This window comes from Ictidomys tridecemlineatus, chromosome 2 (genome assembly GCF_052094955.1).
Source record: "Ictidomys tridecemlineatus isolate mIctTri1 chromosome 2, mIctTri1.hap1, whole genome shotgun sequence".
NCBI classification, from domain to species: domain Eukaryota; kingdom Metazoa; phylum Chordata; class Mammalia; order Rodentia; family Sciuridae; genus Ictidomys; species Ictidomys tridecemlineatus.
In genome coordinates this window covers 198,560,307-198,584,809 of record NC_135478.1, presented here as the reverse complement: position 1 = coordinate 198,584,809, position 24,503 = coordinate 198,560,307, and the positions used below count along the sequence as shown (strand labels likewise).

The 24,503-nt window shown below is 36.0% G+C and overlaps 1 protein-coding gene across 5 annotated transcripts in view; it reads left to right on the top strand.

Moving 5' to 3' along the window:
• The window catches only part of Dync1i1 (dynein cytoplasmic 1 intermediate chain 1), a 293,572-nt gene extending 280,951 nt beyond the window's left edge, over positions 1-12,621 (top strand). For all 5 annotated transcript variants that reach the window (XM_078040389.1, XM_005331795.4, XM_005331801.4 and 2 more), the window contains one exon: positions 11,673-12,621. In XM_078040389.1, coding sequence (XP_077896515.1) covers positions 11,673-11,783 — 111 coding nt within the window. In that variant the 3' untranslated portion in view covers positions 11,784-12,621. The remainder of the gene's footprint in view (positions 1-11,672) is intronic.
• The last annotated feature ends 11,882 nt before the right edge of the window (positions 12,622-24,503 follow it).

Here is a 24,503-nt window from a genome sequence, read left to right as displayed (position 1 = left end):
AGATGTTCTGTATATACGAAGCTGGTCTTAACAGTGCATGGGCCAGTGAGTATAGAATTATTCACGTGTCCTGATGATTGATAGTCAGCCTATCTACCTGTCTTTCTTGCAGATGTGTTTTATAGAAAGCCCGCTGCCATTGTTAATGCTTCAGTGCTGTCACACAGATGCGGCTGTCATAAATATCCCCTAACAACTATGTTTGCTGCTTATCTGAATTAGTTAGAATGCTGTTTGCAGCTCCAGTTTTGAAAGAAGCAGTTTATCTTCCACCTCCTATTATTTCTTTTTCCATTAACCTCTTCCAGGGAAGATTTTGTTTTCAGTTGTTATAAATACATGTAGCTTTCAAATCCCTGATTATATTTTTATGGTCGTCAAATGATAAAATTCCAAAATAATTTTCAGCTTAGAGTAGGATTTGAAAAATAAAGTGATAACTTAAAAATGGTGATTTGCGAGATGGATAAACTTTATCACCCTTGCTTTATTTGGTATTCCATTGGCTAATTACCAAATAAAACACGTATGAATTTTTAAATTTAAATTCTTAACTTTGGTAGCATTACAAACAGCTTGTTTGATCTGATTGTTTAGAGGCTGAAAGAATACCAGTCATTGCATTACAAATTTCAATAAATACAATTCATTTGATATTCATTCAGATATTTAAATACCTTGACACTTTTTCAGAAAGGAAGAAGGCAGGTGAATGCGAGAGGTCATATTTTACTGCTAAGAAAAAAATAAACTGTGATTTTAAATATCCATTTTAATATATTTTAAAGCTGAAGTGAATAATTAGACTTATAAGTCTATTTGGAATCCCAACAGAAAAACAGCCTGTGTGATGTACTTTAGAATGACGGTCAAGGTGTTGTATATAAGGACTATTAAAAAGGGCCCCCAACAGTTTTCACAGCCAGCAAGAATAAAAAGAAAGTGATTCCATGTACCGTTTCTCTTGCACTTCTAATAGCAGTTCAGTGTAGAAACATCTGATAAACTGCAAGCACTGGGCGTTAGAAAGGGTCTGAGTGACATAAAAAAATACAACACATTTATGGATTTTAAGTGGATTACATTTAAGCAGTAATTGTTTGCTTTGTGGAACTACTTCATATTTTCCAACAGAGCAGGAGACCCCTGTCTATTCTCATAAGAAGACTGGGCCTTTAATATAAATAACCATCTTCCTTGGGAAGAGGGTATGCAGAACACAAAATAGGACGTTAGACTGAGATTTGGGGATTCATTCAAATAAAAATCCCTGAATGAAAAAAGAACTGCATTTGAAATCAGCCAGTTATTGTGATTTCTGGAGGCTGTTATCCCCTGATCAAGATGAACCTGCCAGCCTGGCTGAGCTTTGGCAGCCTCCAGAAGAGAGCAGAGCTGGTCTCAGCCACGTCCAGTTATGATCAACCCAGGCACTCGTTTTTCTCATTAAGGGAGCAGGGCAGGAACTTGCTAGTTTCTCGAAGGTCTTTGTAAGTACTGGCTTATTCTTTGATGGAGAAACAATATTAGTTTCTTTAGCGGATGCTAATTATTTCCTTTGGCTTTCCTTCCCTGGAAGGAAAAGATAGGCATAAATTCTTCCATGATGTGAAATGTCCAGATAAAAACAGAATATCCAAATACCTAGTTCTGTCAATAGTATCTAGATATTTTATAATGCAGAAACAAAAAGTCGGGATTTCCACTGGATTTTTCAGATTTTTTATCTGACTGTTAGTGTTATGGCCACAATGCTGAGCAGTTAAGTCACAGAGCACAAAAGCATATTTGTATGGGCAGATTTGGGGTGCTAATAAATATAATTATATGAAATCAGCCACTTTGAAATAATGTATTAATTCAGTTCTTTGTCATAATAAATTACATGTGTTTGAAAAAAATAATTGTGGTAAAATGTATGATTGTAATTTTAGTATTAACTTGATTTCTCCTGGGAAAAGTGCTTAATTTTAAAAAGAAAAGAAAAGGTGCTATTAATTCCAATTAATGTTATAATTACTCATCTTATAGTGAATGTAGTAGCAGTGGCTTTCATTTTGATAATGATACATGTAAAAGACCATGATTAGACTAATTATTATATAAATAGTGTGCTTATTCAAATAGCATTAGTTTATGAAAATGGACGTAAAGGATTAATACTTTTTCAAGCAAATTTTTTTCTGAATTGATATAAAAATACTTACAACTTTTATGAGATGGTTGATTAAATGAAAAGAGATTTGGGCATGCCCTAATATCTAATTTTGTAAAAACCAATTAATGTGTGTATAGTAATTTGCAATATTCACTGAAATTCATATATTCTCGTTTTGGTGATAAATGGTCTATGAATATAAACCTACTGAAACAAGAACCAGTTGTATAATTAATCATCTTTATGATTCTTCTGTGGTTTCAAACTGTCATTTTCAATAGCGGTTTGGATTCTGAAGCAGTCATTAATTATAGTGTTAATTTTTTTAATGGCTGACAAAATTGTGTTTGGTTTTAGAATTTCAAAACTGCTAAATTTTATCTTGAAAAATTGCCTCTTAGAACGGTAGCCTCAAATCACAGCTTAGAAGGCCCAGTATAAAGTTGTCCAATCATGTGTGGATCTAAACTAAACACTGGTCTGTATAAAGGGATCATCAATTATTTTTTACAAGTATTTGTGTGTTGCTATTAGCATATTTAAATTATAATATGAAGTTAATTGTGTTCTTATTTGTGTTTATGTATAAATATTTATATGCCATGTAGGTTGGATTGCTAAGTGAGATAGTGAATGAATCATTACATTCGGCTTTCAAGGAAAGTTTACACGAATCTTTGAAAATGTCAGGTATCAGAACATCTTTTAAATTTTAAAATATCAATTATTTATTATTTAAGGAAAATGCAAACTTCTAACATCGTGGAAGAAAATTTGCCTTTTACTTTGAAGCTACTGGGTAGATAAAATTACTCCGTGGCCCTTTCTCCTGCTGACCAGCTAGTTGTTTTTCAATATTTAGTTAGAATCAGTCTTTTGTTTTTATTGGTCCCAGAAATAAGTTTTCTCAGATGGAAGGCAAGTGCCTTCTAGTATTATAAAGACAAAGGACCACTTTGACTACTCATGTTGGTAACCCTGCTTTGGCAGTCACATGCATGGGTGGTTGTTCTCACCTTTGGAGTGAGGCATCCACAGAAGCATGTAAAGTGTGGGCTGGGAATATAGCTCAGTTGGTAGAGTGCTTGCCTTGCATGCACAAGGCCCTAGGTTCAAAATACCCAACAAAACCACCACCAAAAAAAAAAAAAAAGCATGCAAAGTGTCAGAAGAGGCTAACATCGTCAAGCACAGTGCTTGGCGCATAATAGGCATTCAGTGAATATTTGATGGGAGAATGAATGATTCACAGGTGAAAATTTGGGAGAAAATGAAGCAAAAGCTTAATTGTGTGAAGCATTCATAATGCAGTCTCCAAGTTCACTATAGATTGAGGGACAGGGGAAAATTCATTTAACTACATTTGCACACATAAAAAGCATATTTAGAAAATATATTTTGAAAAGGGTACTTATCCTTCCTCTTCAGTCTTTATCCCAGTCTCCCTCCCCTCCTGTGCTTTTAAAAGTGAGCAATTGGCCACTAGAGCAATGAAAGCATAACAGTTGATTCAAACAGTTGTCAAACCACTGGAAAAAATGCTTCCTTTTCATTGTGCTTTTTTTGGACACTATAGATATGGTAAATCATGAACTGCATTATAAAAATACCTCTTTTATGCCCAAACATTCAGTAGGAGGGAATGACATTTCTTTTATTACCTTGGTAAATGTTTTTAAGGTGTTTAGCAATAAGCCTTCTTTTTGTCAAAACTGCTTAGATGCAGTTGTTGCTAGGAATTTACTAGAAAACCTATAGTTAATAATATCAAGAAAGGAACGGAGAGATGGTTAGTCAGCTAATAGGACAGATCGCCTTGAGTAGCACATGCTTTTTCTTTTTTCCTGCCATTTTCTTGATCTTTTGTGCTATGGTAAAAGGGGTAATTGAAGTTTTAAATTAAAAGTTTCTTTTCCATCGTTGCTCCTTAGCCACTCTTTTTCGTGTTTTCTTCATCTTTTGGACCAAGAAATGAATTATGCCAAGTGGTAGGGAAAAAAATAATTATGCTTTAAAAAATATGAACAGAGATATCTTTTAAATCTCAGCAAATTAGCTCTTTCTTCTTCTTCTTAGCTCTTTTTTTTTTTTTCTCTTCACAGGTAAAAACGCCAGAATTTTGACAGGCTTTTTAGATTGCTAAATTTTAACATGAAGAGTATGTTTAAATGTTAATTTCTTAAGGTAGTGTTTAAAGTATTAATTTCCTTGGCTATTTACTGGGTTATTGAAATTGATATAGACCCATACTTTTTTACTATTTACTTTGTCTTTTATGTCCTACTTTCATTTCTTACCGTAATTAGGTGGTAATGGATTTTTTTTTTTAGTGTTATTCTAAGAATCATGCAGTAAAAATAAATTGCTCATTTAAAGACACAGGGAAGAGACTTTTGGCAGAGGGGTCTCAAGCTTCATGGGTCCATGAGGGTTCCCTTAGGTGGAATTTTCACATGAAAACAAATTCAAGAATAGTCAGATACCATCGGGGTGTAATAGATTAGAGCACTCCTGAGTTTCCCCGAAATTTTAACCTATCAACTGGGAATGGCAGCCTCTGCAGAGCAGAAACTTGTATGACTCCTGCTTTCTCTACTTCTCTGAAACTGCTCTAAACACTAAGTTACCACACAGTATATCTTTTTGTGGTCGAACCCTGTAGTACATTTACGCCCTCTGTATACTGCGTTCTGGCTCAGGATTCTGGTCGGTGGTTTCATCCATTGTTAACAGTGATGCTAGACTCTCCCGAGAGTTAAATACAGTGGAGCTGTATTTATGGGAGGCCGGGATGCTTGGCCATTCCTGCGGCTGTTTCATCGCTTATTACCTCCCACTTTGCTCCCATCTGTGTGTGTGGCAAAGAGAATTGTCCTAAAAAATACAGGCTTCCTCTGAACACAGGCGTGCATTTGTGTATCAGTAAATCAACAGTCTCCTGAATTTGGGTGACATTAATAATTGTACTTTTTATAAAGCTTTTAGAGCTCAAAAGGGTTTAACAGTCATTCGGTGGGAACTGACACAACGCTTCCACCGTCTCTGTAAATGCATTAAAAGAGAATAGGTATTAGAGTGAAAAGGTAATTTGTAAGATATCTTTTTAACAGAAAACTCGAATGTTTAGGTTAACACACAAGATGGATTTGTTATGTATCTGTTCAGAATCAGTGCTCAGCATAATAATCCCCCAGACTTTTTTTTAAAATGAGTTCATTTAATTGAAAGATTACAAAGATGCCGATGAACCGCATATCCATGGAATATTTATCTCGAAACCTAGAGTCCTATTCACTTAATTTGTTTGCCATGGTTAATGTATCTGAGAAACCAAACTGAAATTACTGAATACTTTTCTAATGTCTTAATTATCCAAGATTTCTTGAAATTACCTACTTTTAAACTAACCAATGCCTGAGCCAGATATTTTTACCATAAAAAATATGCATAGGGCTGGTAGGAGTTACTGCAGATAATGAAGCAATTTAAAATCAGCTGCTAGGTACTATAAACTCTCAACAATTACTAAAAAACAAGGGAAGTTTGACTGAGGGACTGTTTAAAATGGTTAGCCAAGTTCTAATAAAGAAAGATGTGGATGGTATCTGTGTGTTCAACCCTGATTACAAAAAGTCACTTCATTTTTTATAACAACATGTTCAGCTGTTACCAAGCCTTATAACCTGAGGTGAATGAAACATAGAATCCTGCTATAGGAAGTGCCATAACAAAGAAATAGCTAGATTAGGATGTGTTGATCATATGTGAAAAAATAAAATATATGTATAGATATGAGCGTGTGTGTTTATGCTTAAAAAGAATACTTATATTTTAATTAACTGGCAGAATTTCTCTTGTGATCTGGGAAAAAACAAACACTCTTTCCCTGTACCTAGCTCACGAAAGTTAGCTATTATTAAAAGAATGACTAAGAAATCATCTATATGAGGTGGGGTTTTTTTTTGTTATTATTTGTTTGTTTGTTTAGTTGTTGATGGACCTTTATTTTACTTACTTATTGTGGTACTGAGAATTGAACCCACGGCCTCACACATGCTAGGCAAATGCTCTACCACTGAGCCCCAACCCCAGCCCCTGTATGAGTTTTTAAGAACTAAAATGTAGTAAAACATAAGGGAAATTTTCTTTTTAAAAACTGCAACTCTACATAGGTGAAAGAAGAAAATGGGAGAAAGTAAAGAGGAAGAGGAACCAGAAAAAAAAAGAAAACAAATGGGAGGAGAATAAATATTAAGAAGGAAAAATAAGAAAACAATATCATTTATTTAGAGTTTATCATCTGCCAAGCACTGTGCTAAACTTATTGAGCATTTTGTGTTAAACTTACTGGGAGTTTTTTGTTTGTTTGTCTTATCTAATGTTCAAAACAGTGGTAGAAAATAGGTCTTATAATTCCTTTCACACAAGGGACGCAGTGAAGATCAGTGATATTTCCTGAGGAAACACAGAAAATAAGTTGCAAAACTGGTAAAGAGAGAGAGAGAGAGAGAGAGAAACATGATCTGATTGCTATCTAAAGTGGAAAAAGTCCACCCTGATACTGTTGTCAAAATCTAGTTATTACACATTCTATGCCCCCTGTTAGGTACCCAAGAAGCCCAGGCATGACACCCAGTGGCCTGACAGATTTGCCACAGGAGGGGGTGGGGGCGGGAGACATCCAGAGGTCCCTCAGTGGGAGAGGTGGGTACAAATCCATGATGCAACCTCACAAGTACTAGGAGAGGGGAGCAGCTAAAGTGGTCCATTTTCATGAAATTTTTTTACACAATTGCTGTATTTTTGCTTTTTATTTTCAACCTTTTGTCTCCCAAGACTCTTAGAAGGTTAAATAAAGTCCTTAGAATCTTTTAGCAGGTGTCTTGAAGTTCATTACCCGCCTACCATTCTGCCCTGGAACGCTGGCCATTCTCAAAGGGTGAGGTCCTTGATTGCCCCACACAAATATGTGAAAGTTATGTGGCCTGAATCAGACCACGTAGCTCCCTCAACTTCCCTTTTCCATCACAATCAGAATTAATTGTTTAAGAAAGAAAAAAAAATAAGCCAGGAAAAATGTTGTAGAACTGATATGCATGATCCATCCATATCCTTTTCAGGAGCCCGTTTCATCTGAGTGACAATTTAAAGAAAAAGAGTGCCTGACTCTTGCATGCTGGCCTCGTAGCAGTTCTTCACTTAGATTACCTTTCTCGTCCTCTAACATCTCTGTTGATAAATGGCCAGACGTCATCATCCCCATTTTACAATTGAGGCATTGAGAGGTTAAGTGCTTGACCATTGCCAGCCACCCAGATGAGAGCAGGACTCAGGTCTCCTGTCCAAATCTGAGGTTCATTTTGCTGCCTCCTTATGGCCAAATTGCTACCTCAGTAACTACCCTTGGCCTTCATTCCCTTGGCTGTAAAAAATAGGGTCATACCATATCTATAAATGATGGTCGCTCTTAGAGCTAAGATTTTATTATCTCAGGAAGCAGATCCCTGAATGCTTTTGGCATTAAAATGCTTTATACATTTAGCAAAAAGGAAAAAAGAAAAAAAATTAGAAAAAGAGTCATCTAACAGGGGGTGGACTGGCTGTTGGTGAACTCTGTTCTAAGAAGCAGTGGGAAACTATGAGTCATCCCCGACCTCTGATGTGACTTTAGCAGATGAATCTGAAGGCAAAAAAAAAAAAATGTTTCCAGATCCACTTTGACTCAGAACAATGTTGGACGATTTTTCTAAGTTTGTTTTCTTTAATGGCGTTTCTTTGATTTAACTATGGGTCATTTTCCTCCCATTGCTTCACATCTATTTTTAATTGATTGAAATTATTCATCACCCTCAGAAACTTGTGAATATTTTTTTCTATCACCAATGTAAATTGTTTAGAAATTATTCTGAATTATGATGTTCCGTGGGGAAAATCCATAGCCATGCTTGGATGCTCTAGATTTAGGTTTTCATGCTTTAATAGAAACTCGGAGAGAGGCTGAAACAGTGAGATTAGCATGCCATTTCCCTCCCCGCTACTTGGTACACAACGTATATCAGGAAATGTTGCAGTGGTTACTATTGGAAGGCACATTTTAGACAATTCATTTTCTGAGCCTCGGAGAATCTTAAAAAAAAAAACAAAAAAACTATGCCAGTATTCACACATTTTGATCTACAAAAACATCAGAGTTTTTGCCTGTATTTCCTAGTTATCATATTCTGAAAAGATTTACTGCTATGTCTTTACTTCTAACACTGTGCCTGGCATACAACTGTTGCTTAATCAATGCTGATTGAGTATAGAATATATTTGTGTGCTATCTAGGACACAAGAGCAGTCTCATTCTTTAACATGAACAAAGATTTTTCCTATTTGATGAGTATGGTGCTATTGGATTAAAAGCCTCCTAGGGAAAGTTTCAAGTACATTCATGCCCTTGAGCCTCTTCCTCACCTTTTCTAACCAGAGAGTACCAGGCAGGAAGAATTGCCAAGGGGAGGACAGTCCTGTCCAAACAGATTCCCTTCACAGTCATAGATGTAAAGTGACAAGAATGGCCTTCTTGTGTGTCAGGACACCTGTTTGGCCTTACCTACAAGTAATTCAAATGCCAAAAATTATTACTCTGAGTGTGGAAACAGGCTGTGAATGCACATTCACACATTCAAGCTATGATTATACTTAAAGTGCTTCCTGATGGTGATATTTAATTCTAAAAATGGGGAAGTCTGCAGTTCGCCTTCTAAATCTAACATTACAATCGTCTTGGGTTATTTTTATAGTCAACTAAATGAAAAAGCATAATCGGATGAGGTAGTAAATGGATTCCAAGTTTCTAGAAGCAAGTGTTTTCTTCATGTTCCATTCTAGAATTGGATATGTGTGAACTAACATTTTTTGTGAAGTTTATGATGTTCTAGAGAGGAAAAGACTTGGCAACACAAATTTGCTTAGAAAAACGAGCCATTAATACATTGACAAGCTACATGAAACTTTAGCAAATCAAAAAAGAAGACATGTTTGAATACTGTGAAAATGTTTGTGATAATGAATCTGCATTTTAAAGGGATTTGTTAGTAGAGTAGTGTCAGTCTTGTCCCAATGGAAAAGGCCAAATTATAGTTTGATTTCTGGGTTATTTTGTATTTTGTTGTCATTGTTGTTATTTTGTTAAACAGAAGCATTTAAATTTGATAATGTTTACTCTTGAGAAGCTAGATGTGCACTTTTATCTAGCGTAAATGATTTCACTTCTGTCCCATAACGTATCTGGGCACATATTCAAGCCTCAGTGTTTCATAATCTTTACTAGGGTCATTTCTTAACAGTCCAGCCTTTACTACTACAAGAAACTATGTAAACACATTTAGCCATTTTCTTGTTCCAGGTTGTAATTTCTATACCTTGCTGTGGGTAAAACGTTACACAGGGTATCATGTTAATTTAAACTTCTCGCTTGTTAACCAGTAATACAATTTCATATTTGGGAACCAAACTCAGCTCTTTATGCTGCGTGTATCAGTTAATATTATACCTTTTCCCTAATATTTAAAACTACATGAAAATCTGAGGTACCTTAGCTTTTGCTTTCTTCTTACCTTTTATGAGAAAAGGTTACAAATATGTTATTATGGGACTTTTGTCTCTCCTTAGGTTTTTTCTTTCTTGTAAGGTTTGGTCAGGTGTTGGAGGAGGGAAAAGAAATTGTGGGTCTATTCTTTCATATCAATATAAGATCAACCCTTGGCTGCTTGTGCTTTGGGTTAGCTCTTTTCTGTCTTTTATTTGGAGGACTTCATTTCTGCAGTGCAGTATTATTTAAAATTGAAGAAAAAAATGAAGAACAGTGAAACATAGAAAAAGAACTCAAAGTGGGGGAAATGGAACATGCAAACAGGTTAACCGTGTCATTTAATACTATTGTAAATTTCTGTCATTGCTGAAAAGAAATTTAAATTCATTTCAATACCTAGAGAAGTATTTAATTATTCAAAATTTTATTCATGTGACTATAAATGAGAGTTCTTGTTGGTATAGAATTTCTCAGAATAGGACCAAGAACTTACTTCCCCACCTGTATATCATTTTCAGAATAATATTCTTGAAACATTTAACCTTCATACTAGAACACTAATTTAAGGACATACTTTAGATAACAACATCACCACTCTCCAGTAAGTTTCCTTGGACAGATAGTATCTGAGAATATAACTCCTTCTAATAAAAACTTAAAGTTCCAATCATCTGTCTCTGTGTAGTGGGTAATTTTCCAGCTGCAGAAGTGATCAAAATGTTCAGATTTTTTTTCTTCCTTTTTTTAATTTTTAAAAATGGATGTTGATTGCAGTGAATATGTTTTTAATGTTTATGGAATATATGGATAGCATGTGTGATACAGGTATGTAGATGGATTGATGATACCATCTTAGAGAGTAAAACTCCAAGAAAATGACTATAATGTCCAAATCAATTTTATTCTATATGAAATCCTTCAGACTTCTACTCAATTCTATTTTTCATCTTCAAATAATTTTCTTTTCTATTGCAAACACTTGCCTGATATCTTTAAGCAATTTGGTTTGGGAAGTTATGTAGAGAAATCATTATCTTTTAAAACTTCATATGTTCACTTTTCATTGAGGGGGGAGTGTTTAATTCTCTCCTCACTGAATTATATACAGTAGAAGATATTATTGGGGAAATTTTCTAAATCTGCCTTTTTTTGGCAAATCAGTATAGCATAATGGCTAAGATCCAGATACTGGAACCTTAATGCACTGGTACGATATTTGCTAAATATGCAATCTTGCTAAAATTATTTAATCTTTCTGTGCCTCAATTTCTTCCTCTATAAAATCAGCTATCTTACTCTACATTTGTAGGGTAAAATTATTATCCCTAGGATTGCTGTGAGAAAAGAGTTAATATAAGTAAAGTACTTAAAACAGAACTCCTGGTAAATGCTGGTTTGTAATACAATTATTCATAGTTATCATTAAATTAAGTCTTGCTGGAAACACCCAACAGCAGAAAAATACATCAAAGCAGAAAAATTTCTGTGTATATTGTAAGCTATTCTTTTGCCATGTATATTAACACATTAAGAAAAAGATCAATAGCATTGACTAGAAAGAAAAGACCACAGTTATTGCGAAATCATGGTTAATAATGCATTTTTCATTTGCTGGGTTCAATCCAAGTCTGACCTTCTTATGAAGAAGTTTCATCACTAAAAATGCTTTAATGGGGCTGCTGTAATTGTATAGTTAATGTAAGTTTTTAAAAGTTCGATAAATTCCATGAGTGATTTTGCTTCTAAGAGTGACATTATTCTCTCATGTTAGGTTAAGAGCAACACTTCAGTTGCCACTTGATTCAAAGAAGAAGAATATTTGGTTTCCTTTACATTCCAAGGGAAATGTTTGCTTTGGGAGGAGCCGCCACTTGGGCATCAAGGCTTGCAGATGTAAAGATATCTCATTCATTGTTTCTTCATTGATTTGCTTTGCAGCTGGCAGTTCCCCACAATGATGAATGGACGAGATTCGCCAGGACCCTGGTGGAGATTCGAGCTAACAGAGCTGATAGTGAGGAGGAAGGCGCTGTTGAGTTATCTGCCTAGTGGGTTTGAGCCAGCTTCAGCGCATCCGTTTCCCCTGCTAGAGAGTTCAGCATCTGCAGTCAAGCCCATTGTACTGTATCCGTGTCCATTCAGTATCAGTATTGCCGTGATATTTTGGGTGCCATATTGTGCCAGCTTTGCTCCAAGTATTCCAAATGTATCCCACCATGATTTCCACTGACCTGAAATTCACCAGAGCATTTCTACCTTTATATTTCTGTCTCAAAAATGAAGGGGGTGAGGGACCTTTACGGGTTTAGTTGTTGCCTTTTAACTACTTAGTAGCTGTATTTAATAGCTGGAAACCTCTGGTTAAATTTGTGCTTACATGCACTTCTGGCATAGTCCTATTAAATCCATATGAAGCCAGATATGATTGGGTGCAGATGTGGTGTGCCTCATGATATGGTACAGGGCCAAAGACTTGAGATGTGGTGTTTTACATGGTGACTCACATTATGAATGGATTTACTAGAAGAACATTGCTGCTCCTTATTTATTGTAGTGTGCTGCATGGAACATATTTATTTGAAAGCATTAAAATAAACGATCCTAGAGCATGTGCATAATGAGAGGACTGTATTCTCTCTGCTGCTGTTGAGGTTACATTAAGTTCCAAATAACAATTACAGTATGCCAGTTCCACTGGAAACACGAAGTCTTTAGAGGTTTGTTGTAGTGAACGGAATGGATTTTAATGCCTATTATTTCTAGGTACTTTAACAATATTTCAAATATAGTTGACCATTGATACTTGTCATTCAAGCTAATACAGTCCAACAAAAGTCTGTGGTTCCTAAATATGACATCAGTATTGCCAATAAAATGTTCTAAAGCAGGTCTGCACCAGTGTGGGTAAATCCTTGGCTTGGGGAAAGGCTGACTTGAATTCTCTGGTGACAAGGGTTGGGAATGATACATTAGGGCCATGTTAAAGATTGATCATGAATTTATAGGCAGCCGACCTGGCTGGTCATAAACGTAGACTCCCAGTTTTTCTTTTATGAGGGAATGTGTGTGGTTTTGGGGGAGGCTCTCCCTTGCCCCCATCACCAAAGTCACCCTTGTCCAAAGACAATTTCAAACAGTGGAATAAGATGAGTTAAGATTAATACCAAATGTCCCACACATTTCTCTTATTTAAAAAATTCACACTAGAAAATGATGTTTATTACTATTGAACTAGGAATTATGTCTAAAAATGACTTTTTTTTTTTCAAAAGGTCACTTCATGCCTAGAGAGAATGAAATTAAATAGTGGCTAAACATTTGAAGACAGGGTTTCAGCATTTTAGGAAGAAAGTTTTCATTGGTATTTTGTTTGTAGGGATTCCTTGAACTAAAATTTCTTTTATTTTCAAAATTATGATACACTTTTCACAAAGTGCTCCACAGCATCTACATATTTAAATTCTTTATAAACGAAAAATGAAATTTTGTGGATAAAAAATGAGTGTCTAGGCTGGGACTATATAGCTCAGTGGTAGAGCTCTTGCCTAGCACGTGTGAGGCACATGTGAGGGTTCAGTCCTCAGCACCACATAAAATAAATAAATAAATAAATAAATAAATAAATTATTAATTAATTAAAGATATTGTGTCCATCTACATCTAAAAGTATTTTTTAAAAAGCGAGTGTCTAAAATAGGTTTTAAAGCAATCTAATGAAAAGTGTTGCATAAAATTTCTCAAATATATATTAAAATACCTAAGAATAAATCCAAAGCCTGTGAGTTGTCTCTGAGGACCAAACTCTGGATGATATCTCAATGAGAGAAGCCTGCGAAACGTACAAAGACCAGAGTCACTTTTAGGAGGCACATGAAATGCGACAAGCCTTTATGTGCTTCTATATCCCACTGGGTAGCTAGTCTCCAGGATGCTTCCCCAGGCTTTGCCCCTCAGATCCCACCTTGACCAGAGGCTGACCTTGTATAACTGATAGGACATGGGGTAAGTGATGCTACGTGGTTTTCAGAATGTCTGAGCCAGTTGGGGCTTAGATGACATCGCTTGAACAACCAAAATTTATTTCTCACAGTTCTGGAACTGGGGAAGTTCAATATCAAGGCACCAACAGATCCAGTTATTGGCAAAGACCTTCTTCCTGGTTTGCACTTTTACATGGCATCTTCTCATTGTATGAGTAGAGGGATCATCTTTCACATCTTATAAGGGCACAAATCTCATTCATGGGGGCTCCACCCCCACGACCAATTCCCTCCCAAAGACTCTGCCTCCAAAAACCATTTCTTTGGGGATTTAGGCTGTGAATTGAGGCATCGGTGAGGGACATAAACAGCACAGGGCAAGGTTTAAGGGGACTTAGTGCTTCCTTCCAGCTTGCTTGGCACACTCACTCTCGATCCAGCTCACAGCCATTGAAGTCATCCCAGCAGATGGCTCAGATGAAATGTGGTGACCTTGAAAATGAGTCTCTCAGATCTATTGCAGAGAATGTAATTGATGAACAACTCAAACTGCTTTATTCTGAAATCTCTCACCATGAATTTCATGACCAAGACCATGCTTCCTCCCACAGGCTTCCAGCTACGGCAGTGTGAGAGGGAAATTCGAGTGGGCCTGTACCAGGAAGACATGAGACTTCTCTGATGTATCATTAGCCCAAGGATTCCCTGTCAGCACAGCTAAAACTTTCTTAGAACTGTGCAGTAATTTGAAACTATGTGTAAGTTTTTCCCTTCCTTATTCAGCATCTCTGGGAGTGGTGGTTTCCTCTGCAGGCCAGGGCTGATGGGAGGTGACACAGTTATTAAAATCCATGTGGACAAAAGGAACTCAGAGTAACATTGGATGGTAATGGCAGTTAACAAGCGGAAGTCAGGAAGCCACCATCACTGTAATGGGGAACTAGGTCAGAGGAGCAGCCAAGGAGGCTTTTCCCATAGGATGTTGTGGGAATAATTAATAAGACATGGCATGCTTAGGGGAAAATATGCAGGGAAAAGGGTGTTGATGTCTGCCATGGAAACCATGAAGACAAGATTGAAGGAGCAGGAGGCTGAAGGCAGAATTCTGTGCTTATTATCCAGACCTGAACAATATTTCAGGCTAGAACCTATTGACTGAGAGGAGCTAGGCTAGAAAGAAGGACACCATTGCAAATATATATTATGATGACCCCCCCCAAGTCCTTCTCCAAAGGGTGCTATGGCCATTTATTGATGTGAATATACAATATAGTTGAGAAAAAACCAGATATCCATGAGTCCCCAATTCTATATTGGATATGGAATCTGAGTTCACATTGAAACTCTAGAGTGGTGGCTTATGGTGACCAGGTAATATAATGGAGCAGTTACAAGTATGGGGGTCACCATGGCCCCACAGGGTAGATAGACTCAGTGATGGTCATTTCCCTAATCCTTGAGGGGCCAATTGAAATTGATATGACTGCAGGAGTTCCCTGGCCTTTGGGGCTACAACTCTCACAGGAGAGAAGGCTACTTGAAGATCTCTGAAACTGCCATGCCCCCACTTCCCCTGGTGAAGAAAGAAAGTAAAAAGTATTACATCTCAGGGTCTGAGGAAGAGGATGGCAGACATTAGTGCCACTCTAAGGACCTAAAAGATGTGGAGTAGTGGTCCCTGGAATACATATAATTAAATACACCAGTCTAGCCCTTCAGAAACTGAGTACCATAAGCTCAACCAAGTAATATCTGTTTGCAGCTGCTACTCCAGATGTGCTATCATTCTTAGAATAGATGGATAATTAATTTACAAATTAATGTTTCTCTAGTATATGGTCTGTGGCCATGGACAAATACATTCTTTTCCATGACAACTATATAAAAAGAAATCGTTTGCACTCACATGGAAAGAACAATATTCATTTTCGTTTTGCCTCAAGGATGCCAATCTTTCCTCTTGTGCCATAGAGTTCTGAACTACCTCACATTCAGAGTACATTACACTGCTGCATGCATCAATTGCACCACAGTAATCAGGTAGGTTAAGCAAAAGTTACCTAATGCACCAGAAATCTTGGTAAGACATTTGTGCTGTGGAAAATGAATTTGAGGATGATTTAGGGACCTGTTACTTCAGTGAAGTTTTTTGGAATCCCCCCATCCCTTATGATTATGAGCACGCTGAGCTATCTCCTCCAAAGTCAAACTGCTGCAGGTTAGAATTCTCAACACAGAAGAAAGAACAGCACCCGGTAGGACTTCTTGGGTTCTGGAGTCAACACCTTCCATGTCTAAGGTTACTGCTGTAGCTTTGGGGGAATGGGAAAGGAATTTTCTGCAAGTACAAACTGTAGCTCAAAGAGCTCTATTGCTTGGGCAACGCAACCAATGGGTGCCATGGAACTGGAAGTGTCAATGGTAAGAAAAGATGTAATATGGAAATTACAAGTGGCCTATGGGATTCAGGAAGAAGACTTTGCCATCCAAAACAAAAATAGTAGGTAGCCCTCCTTTCACTAGGTCCTGGTACAAATTGGGTCCCTCACAACAGGATATGAAATTACCATGCATCCAATGACCCATTATAAGTTGGTCATGTTAGCACCACCAACTGACAAAATTGGGCAGACCTAGAAGAAACCCCTTTGTAATATGGAAATTGTATTTTGAGAGGTACATCTGAACAGAACCAGAGAGATGAATTAGTTGCATGACAAGATAGTCCAGAAGCCCACTAAATGCCACTAACCAGAATTTTACCAGCCCCGCCCCCACATGCTTGTATAAATTGTTCATATGTGAGGAGGGCAGGTTCTGTATGACCAGACAAAAGAGGAGGTAAGGGTCAGAGTTTGGTTTACAAATGGGTTGGCGAAAAATTATACTCCATTTATATATGATGTATCAAAGTGCATTCTACCTTCATGTATAATTAAAACAAATTTAAAAATTTTTTAAAAAATGGGTTGGATCAGTTTGTGGTGAAAGTTCAAAATGGATGAAGGCTACATTATACCCACATCCAGGAGTGGCTTGAAAGATAGTAAAGAGGCCCAGTCTTCTCAGTGAACAGATCTTCGCATGTGCATCCCAGTCATCCACTTTGCATGAGAGAAGAGATGGTTGGAAGTGAAAACGTTCACCTATTACCAGGCTAGCCCAAACCGTCATCTGTCTAGTAGTTCTTATGAGATAGCCTCCTCACTGGTCTCTCTCTCTCTCTCTCTCTCTCTCTCTCTCTCTCCTTCCTCCTTTCACTCCTCCAGTCCCTCGTGGATAGAGTCACCTGAGCGACGCTGTTAGACGCTGAATTCCTCTGCTCAAAACACGCAGGTGCCTTTCACATGGCTTGCAGTAAAGTCAAATCCTTTTAATGGCCTGCAGTCCCAGTATGATTTGACCCTAACTCTGATCTTGTATCCTAGCTCTCTAATCTTAACTACCTGGGTCTTCTCACGCTTCCTTTGATACACCAAGCACATCCAATCACAGGGCCTCTGCACTAATTGTTTCTTCTATCTGGAATGCTGAAAGCATTGAGTTTATGAATCTTCATGCATGTATTTCAAAATTCCACCCTTTAATATAACGAAGGTCATTCCTCTGACTGATTTTTCAATTAACTTTTTAATCTGTGAAAGCAGCAAGCTGCCTGAAGGCCTAAGGTCAATGTCAATATGAAAAAGCTGTAGTTTAAAACTGCAGTACCAACCACAAAAACAATAGAAGATGAGCTTAAAAACCTCTGATGATCCCCAGCAGGAAAAGCACGTAGAGAATTAAAAATTATAGGTAGAATTAAAATGAGAAAAAGTATGTTTTATATTTTTTAGTGGGATATAATTTACATACACTAAATGCACAAATAATGTTTGCTGGTCAAGTTTAACAACTTTGTATACTCACATAACCATCACATAAAACAAGATACAGAACATTTTAGTCAGCACAGAAAATTCTCTTATGGCCCTTTCCAGTAGCTAGTATGATTTCTTCCATGACTTTCATGTCGGTGGAACCTCATGAGCAAAATCATTCCATGTGTCCTATTTTATGTCTGAATCATATTGACACTCATTGGCTCGATATATTTTTTACATTCATTTGTGTGCTGAATATTTTGGTAACATATTCCTTTTTATTGCAGATTAGTATGCCATTTTACAATTATGCTGCAACTCACTCATTCACCCGCTGATAACATTAGTGTTGTTTCCACTTTAAGGCCTTTTTGTCTAACATCAATATGAACATTCATTAAAACTCAAATTCTTTTTGCAGGCAAATGTTTTCTTAGGTAAACACTATGAGTAGATTTCTGAGTCATATTCAAAAAATGTTTAATATAAAAATTTCAAAAGACAGTCAGGTGTGGTGGTGCTAAAGACAGTCAGGTGTGGTGGTGCACGCCTGTAATCCCAGTGACTTTGGAGGCTGGGGTAAGAAGATCACAGGTTCGAGGCCAGCCTCAGTAACTTAGTGACATCCTGTCTCAAAAATTAAAAGAAAAAAAGAGAGAATTTCCAGTACCAAAATAAATAAATAAATAAAAAATTTAAAAAATAAAGAAAATAGAAAGAAACTTCAAAAGAGTTCTACTGAGTGGCTATGTACCTTTTTGCATTCCCAATAAACATTAGCATTCCAAGTGGTCCACAGTGTCTCTGAAATTTGGTATTGTTGGTTTTTATTTTATTCAATCTGGCTAAAGAGAAGGTGGTAGTTAGCTGCAGATTTAGTTCATCTATCCTTGATGACTAATGATTTTGAGCAGCTTTTCCTGTTCTTAGGGGTCATTCTTATAGAATGTTTTTATATGCAGAAATTTTCAATTTTGTTGAAATCTAATTTTTTACTCTTTTACAGTTAGTGTTACGATCCTTCCAAGTCAATTTTTTCTTGCCACAATTCACAAAGATACTACTTTGTTGGGGTGGGTCATGGCTCCGTGGTAGAGCTCTCACCTGGGCACTGGGTTCAATCCTTAGCACCACATAAAAATGAAATAAAGGTATTGTGTCCACCTATAACTAAAAATATATATATTAATAAAAAGATACTACCTTGTGTTTTTTTCTGGATGTTTTGTTGTTTTATCTATTTCATTTTAGTCTAAGATGAATCTTAAATTAATTTTTGTGTATGGGATGAAGTAGTGGTTAAGGCTGATTAATCTACAGATATCCAGTAATTCTGGCAATACTTATTGGAGAGATCATTTTCTTTTAACTCATTAAATTAAAGTAGCATCCTTGGTAAAAAGCCAATTGACCATATATGTATAGCTATACCAATGAATCCTCAATTCTATTTTATTGACCAACTTGTCTTTCCTTACCACATTGTTTTGACTACAGAAACTTTTTATCAAGTCTTAACATCAAGTATTGTAAGTACTATGACTTTGTTATTAATCCTGAAAAAAAAAACTTTAAATCTCTTCTAGGTCTTTGGTGTTGGCACATGAATTTTAGAATCACTGATTAATTCTTTTTAAAAAGTCTATTGCTTTTACTTTGAGATTTCATTAGAACTATATTTACATTTGGAAGGATAGACATCTCAAAAATGTTGAGTCTTGCAATTCATGAACAGAGTATATCTTTTCATTTACTAATTCTTCTTCAAGTTCACCAATGTTTTCAATATGTGGATATCTTTTTAAAGACTTATTTTTACTTATCTACACTTTTATTCTACTATAAATATTATTTTTTCAAATTTTATTTTCCAAATTTTTTGCTTGTTTGTATAAATAAAGTTTGTTTTGGATGTTGATCTTTTATTTTGCACCCTTGCTAAATATACTTATTATTTATAGGTTTTTGTAGATTCCATTGGTTATATGTACACATTTATGCCATCTGAGAACAGTAAAACATTTAAATCTTGCTTCCCAATTTTATTTTATTTATTTATTCTTATGTGGTGCTGAGGATTGAACCCAGAGCCTTACAAATACAAGGCAAACACTGCTGCTGAGCTACAACCCCAACCCCTTCCCAATCTTTATCTGTTTTTCTTTTCCTCTTTCTCCATCTCTCCCTCCCTGTAGCACTAGCTGGGACTTCCAGCTCAGTGTTGTTGAAGAGATATGAACTGACATACCTTTCTAGTATACAAGAGTTTCAGTGTTTCACCATTACCAGATGAAAGACATTGTATTCTATTCTCAGATTGTTGAGAGGCTTTATCCAGTATGCACTGCGTTTTATCATGTGCTTCTTTCCAGTATCTATTGATATGATCCTTTATTCTGATAATGTAAATGATACTCATTGACTCTTTAAAAGTGATAATTCAACCTTGCTATCTTAGGATCAACTTCATTTGACCAATATGCATTTTCTTTTTAATATATTGCTAGATTCTATGTGCTCATGATTTCTTAAGGGTCTTCCCATCATCCCCATCATCGTTTCTGCAATTTTCTGTTCTTCTACTGTCTTTGTCAGGTTTTAGTAACATGCTATGCTCATATGATGAGTTGAGAAATGTTCTGACACCTTGTATTTTTTGAAAGTGCATAATGTTGGCATTATTTCCTCCCTAATGTTTGATGGAATTCACCAGTGAGGTTATCTGGCTCTGGAGTTTTATTTGTGGGGACATTTTTGCTAACATATTTATTTATTTATTGAATAAAAATAGTCTATTTAGGTTTTCTATTTAGTTTTGGTTTCATTTTGGTAAGTTTTTTTCATAAGTTCTGCTTTTCAAGAAATGCATTCAATTAAATTGTCAATTTTATTAATGTAAAGGTGCCCATAGTACCTCCTCCTACCTTTTAATGTAAATAGAATTATAGAGCTATTTTCATTTTATTTCCTAATGCTGGTAAGCTGTGCTATCATTAGGGATAGTTATCAATTTTATTCATCTGTTCTTGGAATGAATTTTTGAAATTGGTAGATTATTTTTCTATTATTTGTTCATGTTTTCTTTCTTCTTTGAGTTAAATTTGCTCTTCTTTTTTCTTCATAAAGTAGAGACTATACTATTGATTATAACCACATTTTTCCCTAAAATAAGTCTTTGAGGTTAAAGAAATTCTTCTTAATAGTGCTTTTACTGCATCCCACACATTTTAATATGTTATGTTTTCATTATCATTCTGTTAATATATTTCCTAATATTCGTTGTGATGTATTATTTGACTTTTAGGTTTTTTAAACAAGTGTTGTTTAATTTCCAAATATTTGGAAAACTTCCCAGATATATCTATTTTTATTTCTAGTTTGATTCTGCTTAGTAAGAAAACACACAGAATAAGAAATACCCTGTATTTCAAATCCTTTAAAATTTCTTAAGATTTGTGCTATAGGTTTGCATAAGGTTTAGCTTGGTAAACGTTCCATGTGTACTAAAAAGGATAAATTCCTCAGATGTTTGGTATGTGGTTCTAGAAATATTGTATATTTTCTATATATTTAATCCATCACTGAGAAGGCAATGTTAAAATACCAAACTGAGGTTGTAAATTTGTCTACTTATTCCTTTCTTTCTCTCCATTTTTTATTTATAAGTTTTGAATCTCTGTTACTAGATACATCCATATTTAGGTGATTATATGAATGTTCTTAACAAATTGACCCTTTTATTATCATGGTGTCTCTCTCTAGTGTCCTTTTATTTCAGCCTAAAAGGACTCTCCTTAGCATGTTACAGGATGGGTATGCTAATCACACACTCGAGTTTTGCTCATCTGGGAATGCCATTTCTCCTTCATCTTTGAAGAATAATTCTATCAGTCATGGCATTCTCATTGATAGTTTTATTTTTTCAATCAACACTTCCAATATCCTATCCTACTGCCTTCTGGCCTCCACTTTTTCTAATGATAAATCAAATGCTCAACCTTAGGGAGGATCCTCTGTGTGTGAAGAGTTGCTTCTCCATTGCTCCTTGCTTTCTCCCCAATCTTCATGCATTTTGCTTCTTTTTTGTATATTACTGCATTGGTACAATAGCCAGTCTTTTACATAAAATATGACATAAGGTATAGGTTTTTGTGGATACCCTTTATCAGCTCAAACTTCCTTTCCATCCTGGTTAGTGAGAAAATTTTGGTTTGAATTTCGCTGAATGTCTTTTCTGAATCTAGGTCAGATAATCATGGTTTATTTAGTTTTAATTTTGTGTGTGTGTGTGTGTGTGTGTGTGTGTGTGTGTGTGTTACTGGGGATTGAACCCAGATGCATGGTACCATTGAACTATATCCCCAGCCCTTTTAATTTTTATTTTGAGATGGAGTCTTGCTAAATTGCAGAGGCTGGCCTTGAACATGCAATCCTCCTGCCTCGGCTTCTGGAGTCACTGGGATTATAGGTTTGTGCCACTGTGCCTGGCATGGTTTATCTTTTAAATCAGGATATTAATTAGGTTTTGTTTGTTTGTTTTGATACTGAGGATTGAACCAGGGCTGCATCACCAACCCTATTACTTTTTTCCTTCTTTCTTTCTTTTTTGAGACAGGAACTTAGTAAGTTGCCCAGATTTCCCTCAAAATTGTGATATTCCTACCTCACCTCACAAGCCACAGGATGTGCCACTATGCTGTAACATTAATTTTGTTGGGGTTTTTTTTAGACACAATACCTTTATCTATTTATTTTTATGTGGTGCTGAGGATTGAACATAGTGCCTCACATGTGCCAGGCAAGCGCTCTACTACTGAGCCACAACCGCAGCCCCACATTAGTCAATTAATGCATTAGGAAAAAGAAGGAAGAAATAAAGAAAGAAAAAAATGAAAAAGAAGAAAGAAAACTATAGTTGATTTACGCTTCTGTGACGAACCCAGAGGGATATCATAGATCACCCCTTTTACATGTTGTTGCATTCAGATTGCAAAAATGTTTTCAAGAATATTTGTCTCTGCAAGGGACATCTGTCTGTAATTTTGTTTTGTTCTCATTTTAATATCTTATTTGATTTGGCAGTACTGTACTCCTAAAATGAGTTGGGAAGGTATCCCTCTCCTTCTGTTTTCATGCATCCTAGATCATCCATTGATCTATACCCCAGCTTCCCCCTACTTTTTTGAGTGTATGGATTATTTATAGGAGCTTTCCTAATTGCCTGTTGCTGGTTCCATCAACTATTATTTTGGGGTCTGTTTATACTGATAGGTTTTTGCTTTGTTATGGTTTATATTTTATTATTGGTGATCATTACTATTTTTTATTTGGCCATTGTGAATATTATCTTGTACACTGGGATTTTGTTGTGTTCGTTTAAGTAGTATTAAACTTTGTTCTGACCAATAGTTAGGTTAGTTGGAAACAGCTAGGTCCTTGTGAGACTTGCTTTAAGCTTTCAGGGTAGTGAAACCCTTACTGCCAGGGCTCATTTGGCTGTACCCATAATATGACACTCTTCTGAAGATTCTACTTGATGTTCTACATATTATATGGACTCCCCCTCTGGCCGGTGAGAATATAAACCATTTCCCTTCTGGAAGTTCCAGAATTTTCCTTCTTTCTCCTTTCCAATGATTCCTTCCCAAACCTCAGATAGTTCGTTTCTTCTCACAAATGAGTAGATCAGTGCTTAGCCAAACACTAGAGATAACCCTGCAAAACTCCAGAGCTGTCACTTGGACCAAGTCCCACCTGTTGGGCACTTCATCTTTCAAATTCAGCTACCTTGGTCTCCTTGATCCCCATCTCTTCAATTTGGGGAGACTGCTGCTGGGCTGGTTGGATTCTCCTTCCCTGTATGAAACTGCCTTCAGGCAGGAAGCTGATGCCACAATAGGTTTCATCTTGTTTCCTTTCTCCCCAAACTCACAATGCTGTTTTGCTTCATACCCAACATTTGGAAAACGTTGGACCATATAGTTTTGTCATTTTCTAGCATTCCTTACTATTCTATCATGTCCAGAAACAGAAATCTCCCTGAGATGTAATTTTTAAGACAGGAGAGAAAGAAGGAGCATTATAAAGAAAAGAGGGGTGATGAGGGAAAGAAAAGAAAGGAAGAGAGAAAGAAAGAAAAATAAAAAAGAAGAAAAAAAACTAAAACTCAGCATCTATAGATGTGAAAACAATGAATATTTACATTGGGGGCATTAATAATTCATTGCTACAGTGTTTTGAAAAAAATTGAACACCTTTAAAAGAGAGCAGTTATTCTTTAAATACAACTTATGCCAATGCAATTAGTATCATAATTTTTATAACTTAACCAGATATGTGTGTGGTTAGAAGGCTTAGTTATTAAATCAAGACACTTTCTAAGTTGAGTGAAAGGAAATAATGCCATGATTAATTTTACCAAAAAGAAATAGAATGAATGATTTCTCTACCTTCATTCTCACACAGGCAAACTAAAGAGAAGAAAAATCAAAAAAATATTTTTATATAAGTAGAGGTTAAAGGGTAACTTGAAGTTTCAGGTTAAGTGTGACCTGATTCTTCAATTGGAAGGAATGAGATATACATTCTCCTTGTGGGACAGGATGAAGGCTGAGACTGAATTGTGCAGAATCTCTACTTTTCTTGGCAATGAATTAAAAAAAAAATACTGGCTTCAGTTCTGTCCTGAAGAAAACAAGGATGTCTTTTTTTACTTCTTCATTCTCCTGTTTTTTTTGTTGTTGTTCTCCTGATTTTACTATAATAGAGATTAAGCCTATTGCAACATCCAAATGAAGAGTTTATCATAAAAAGTGACCTCTTAGCTGCTAATTGTTGGGAGAAAAAAATTCTGATTAATAAAGCATATTACTGTCCTAAGAATTTACGTAGGTAATTTCCGCTTCAATATAGAAATTTGCTCTCTG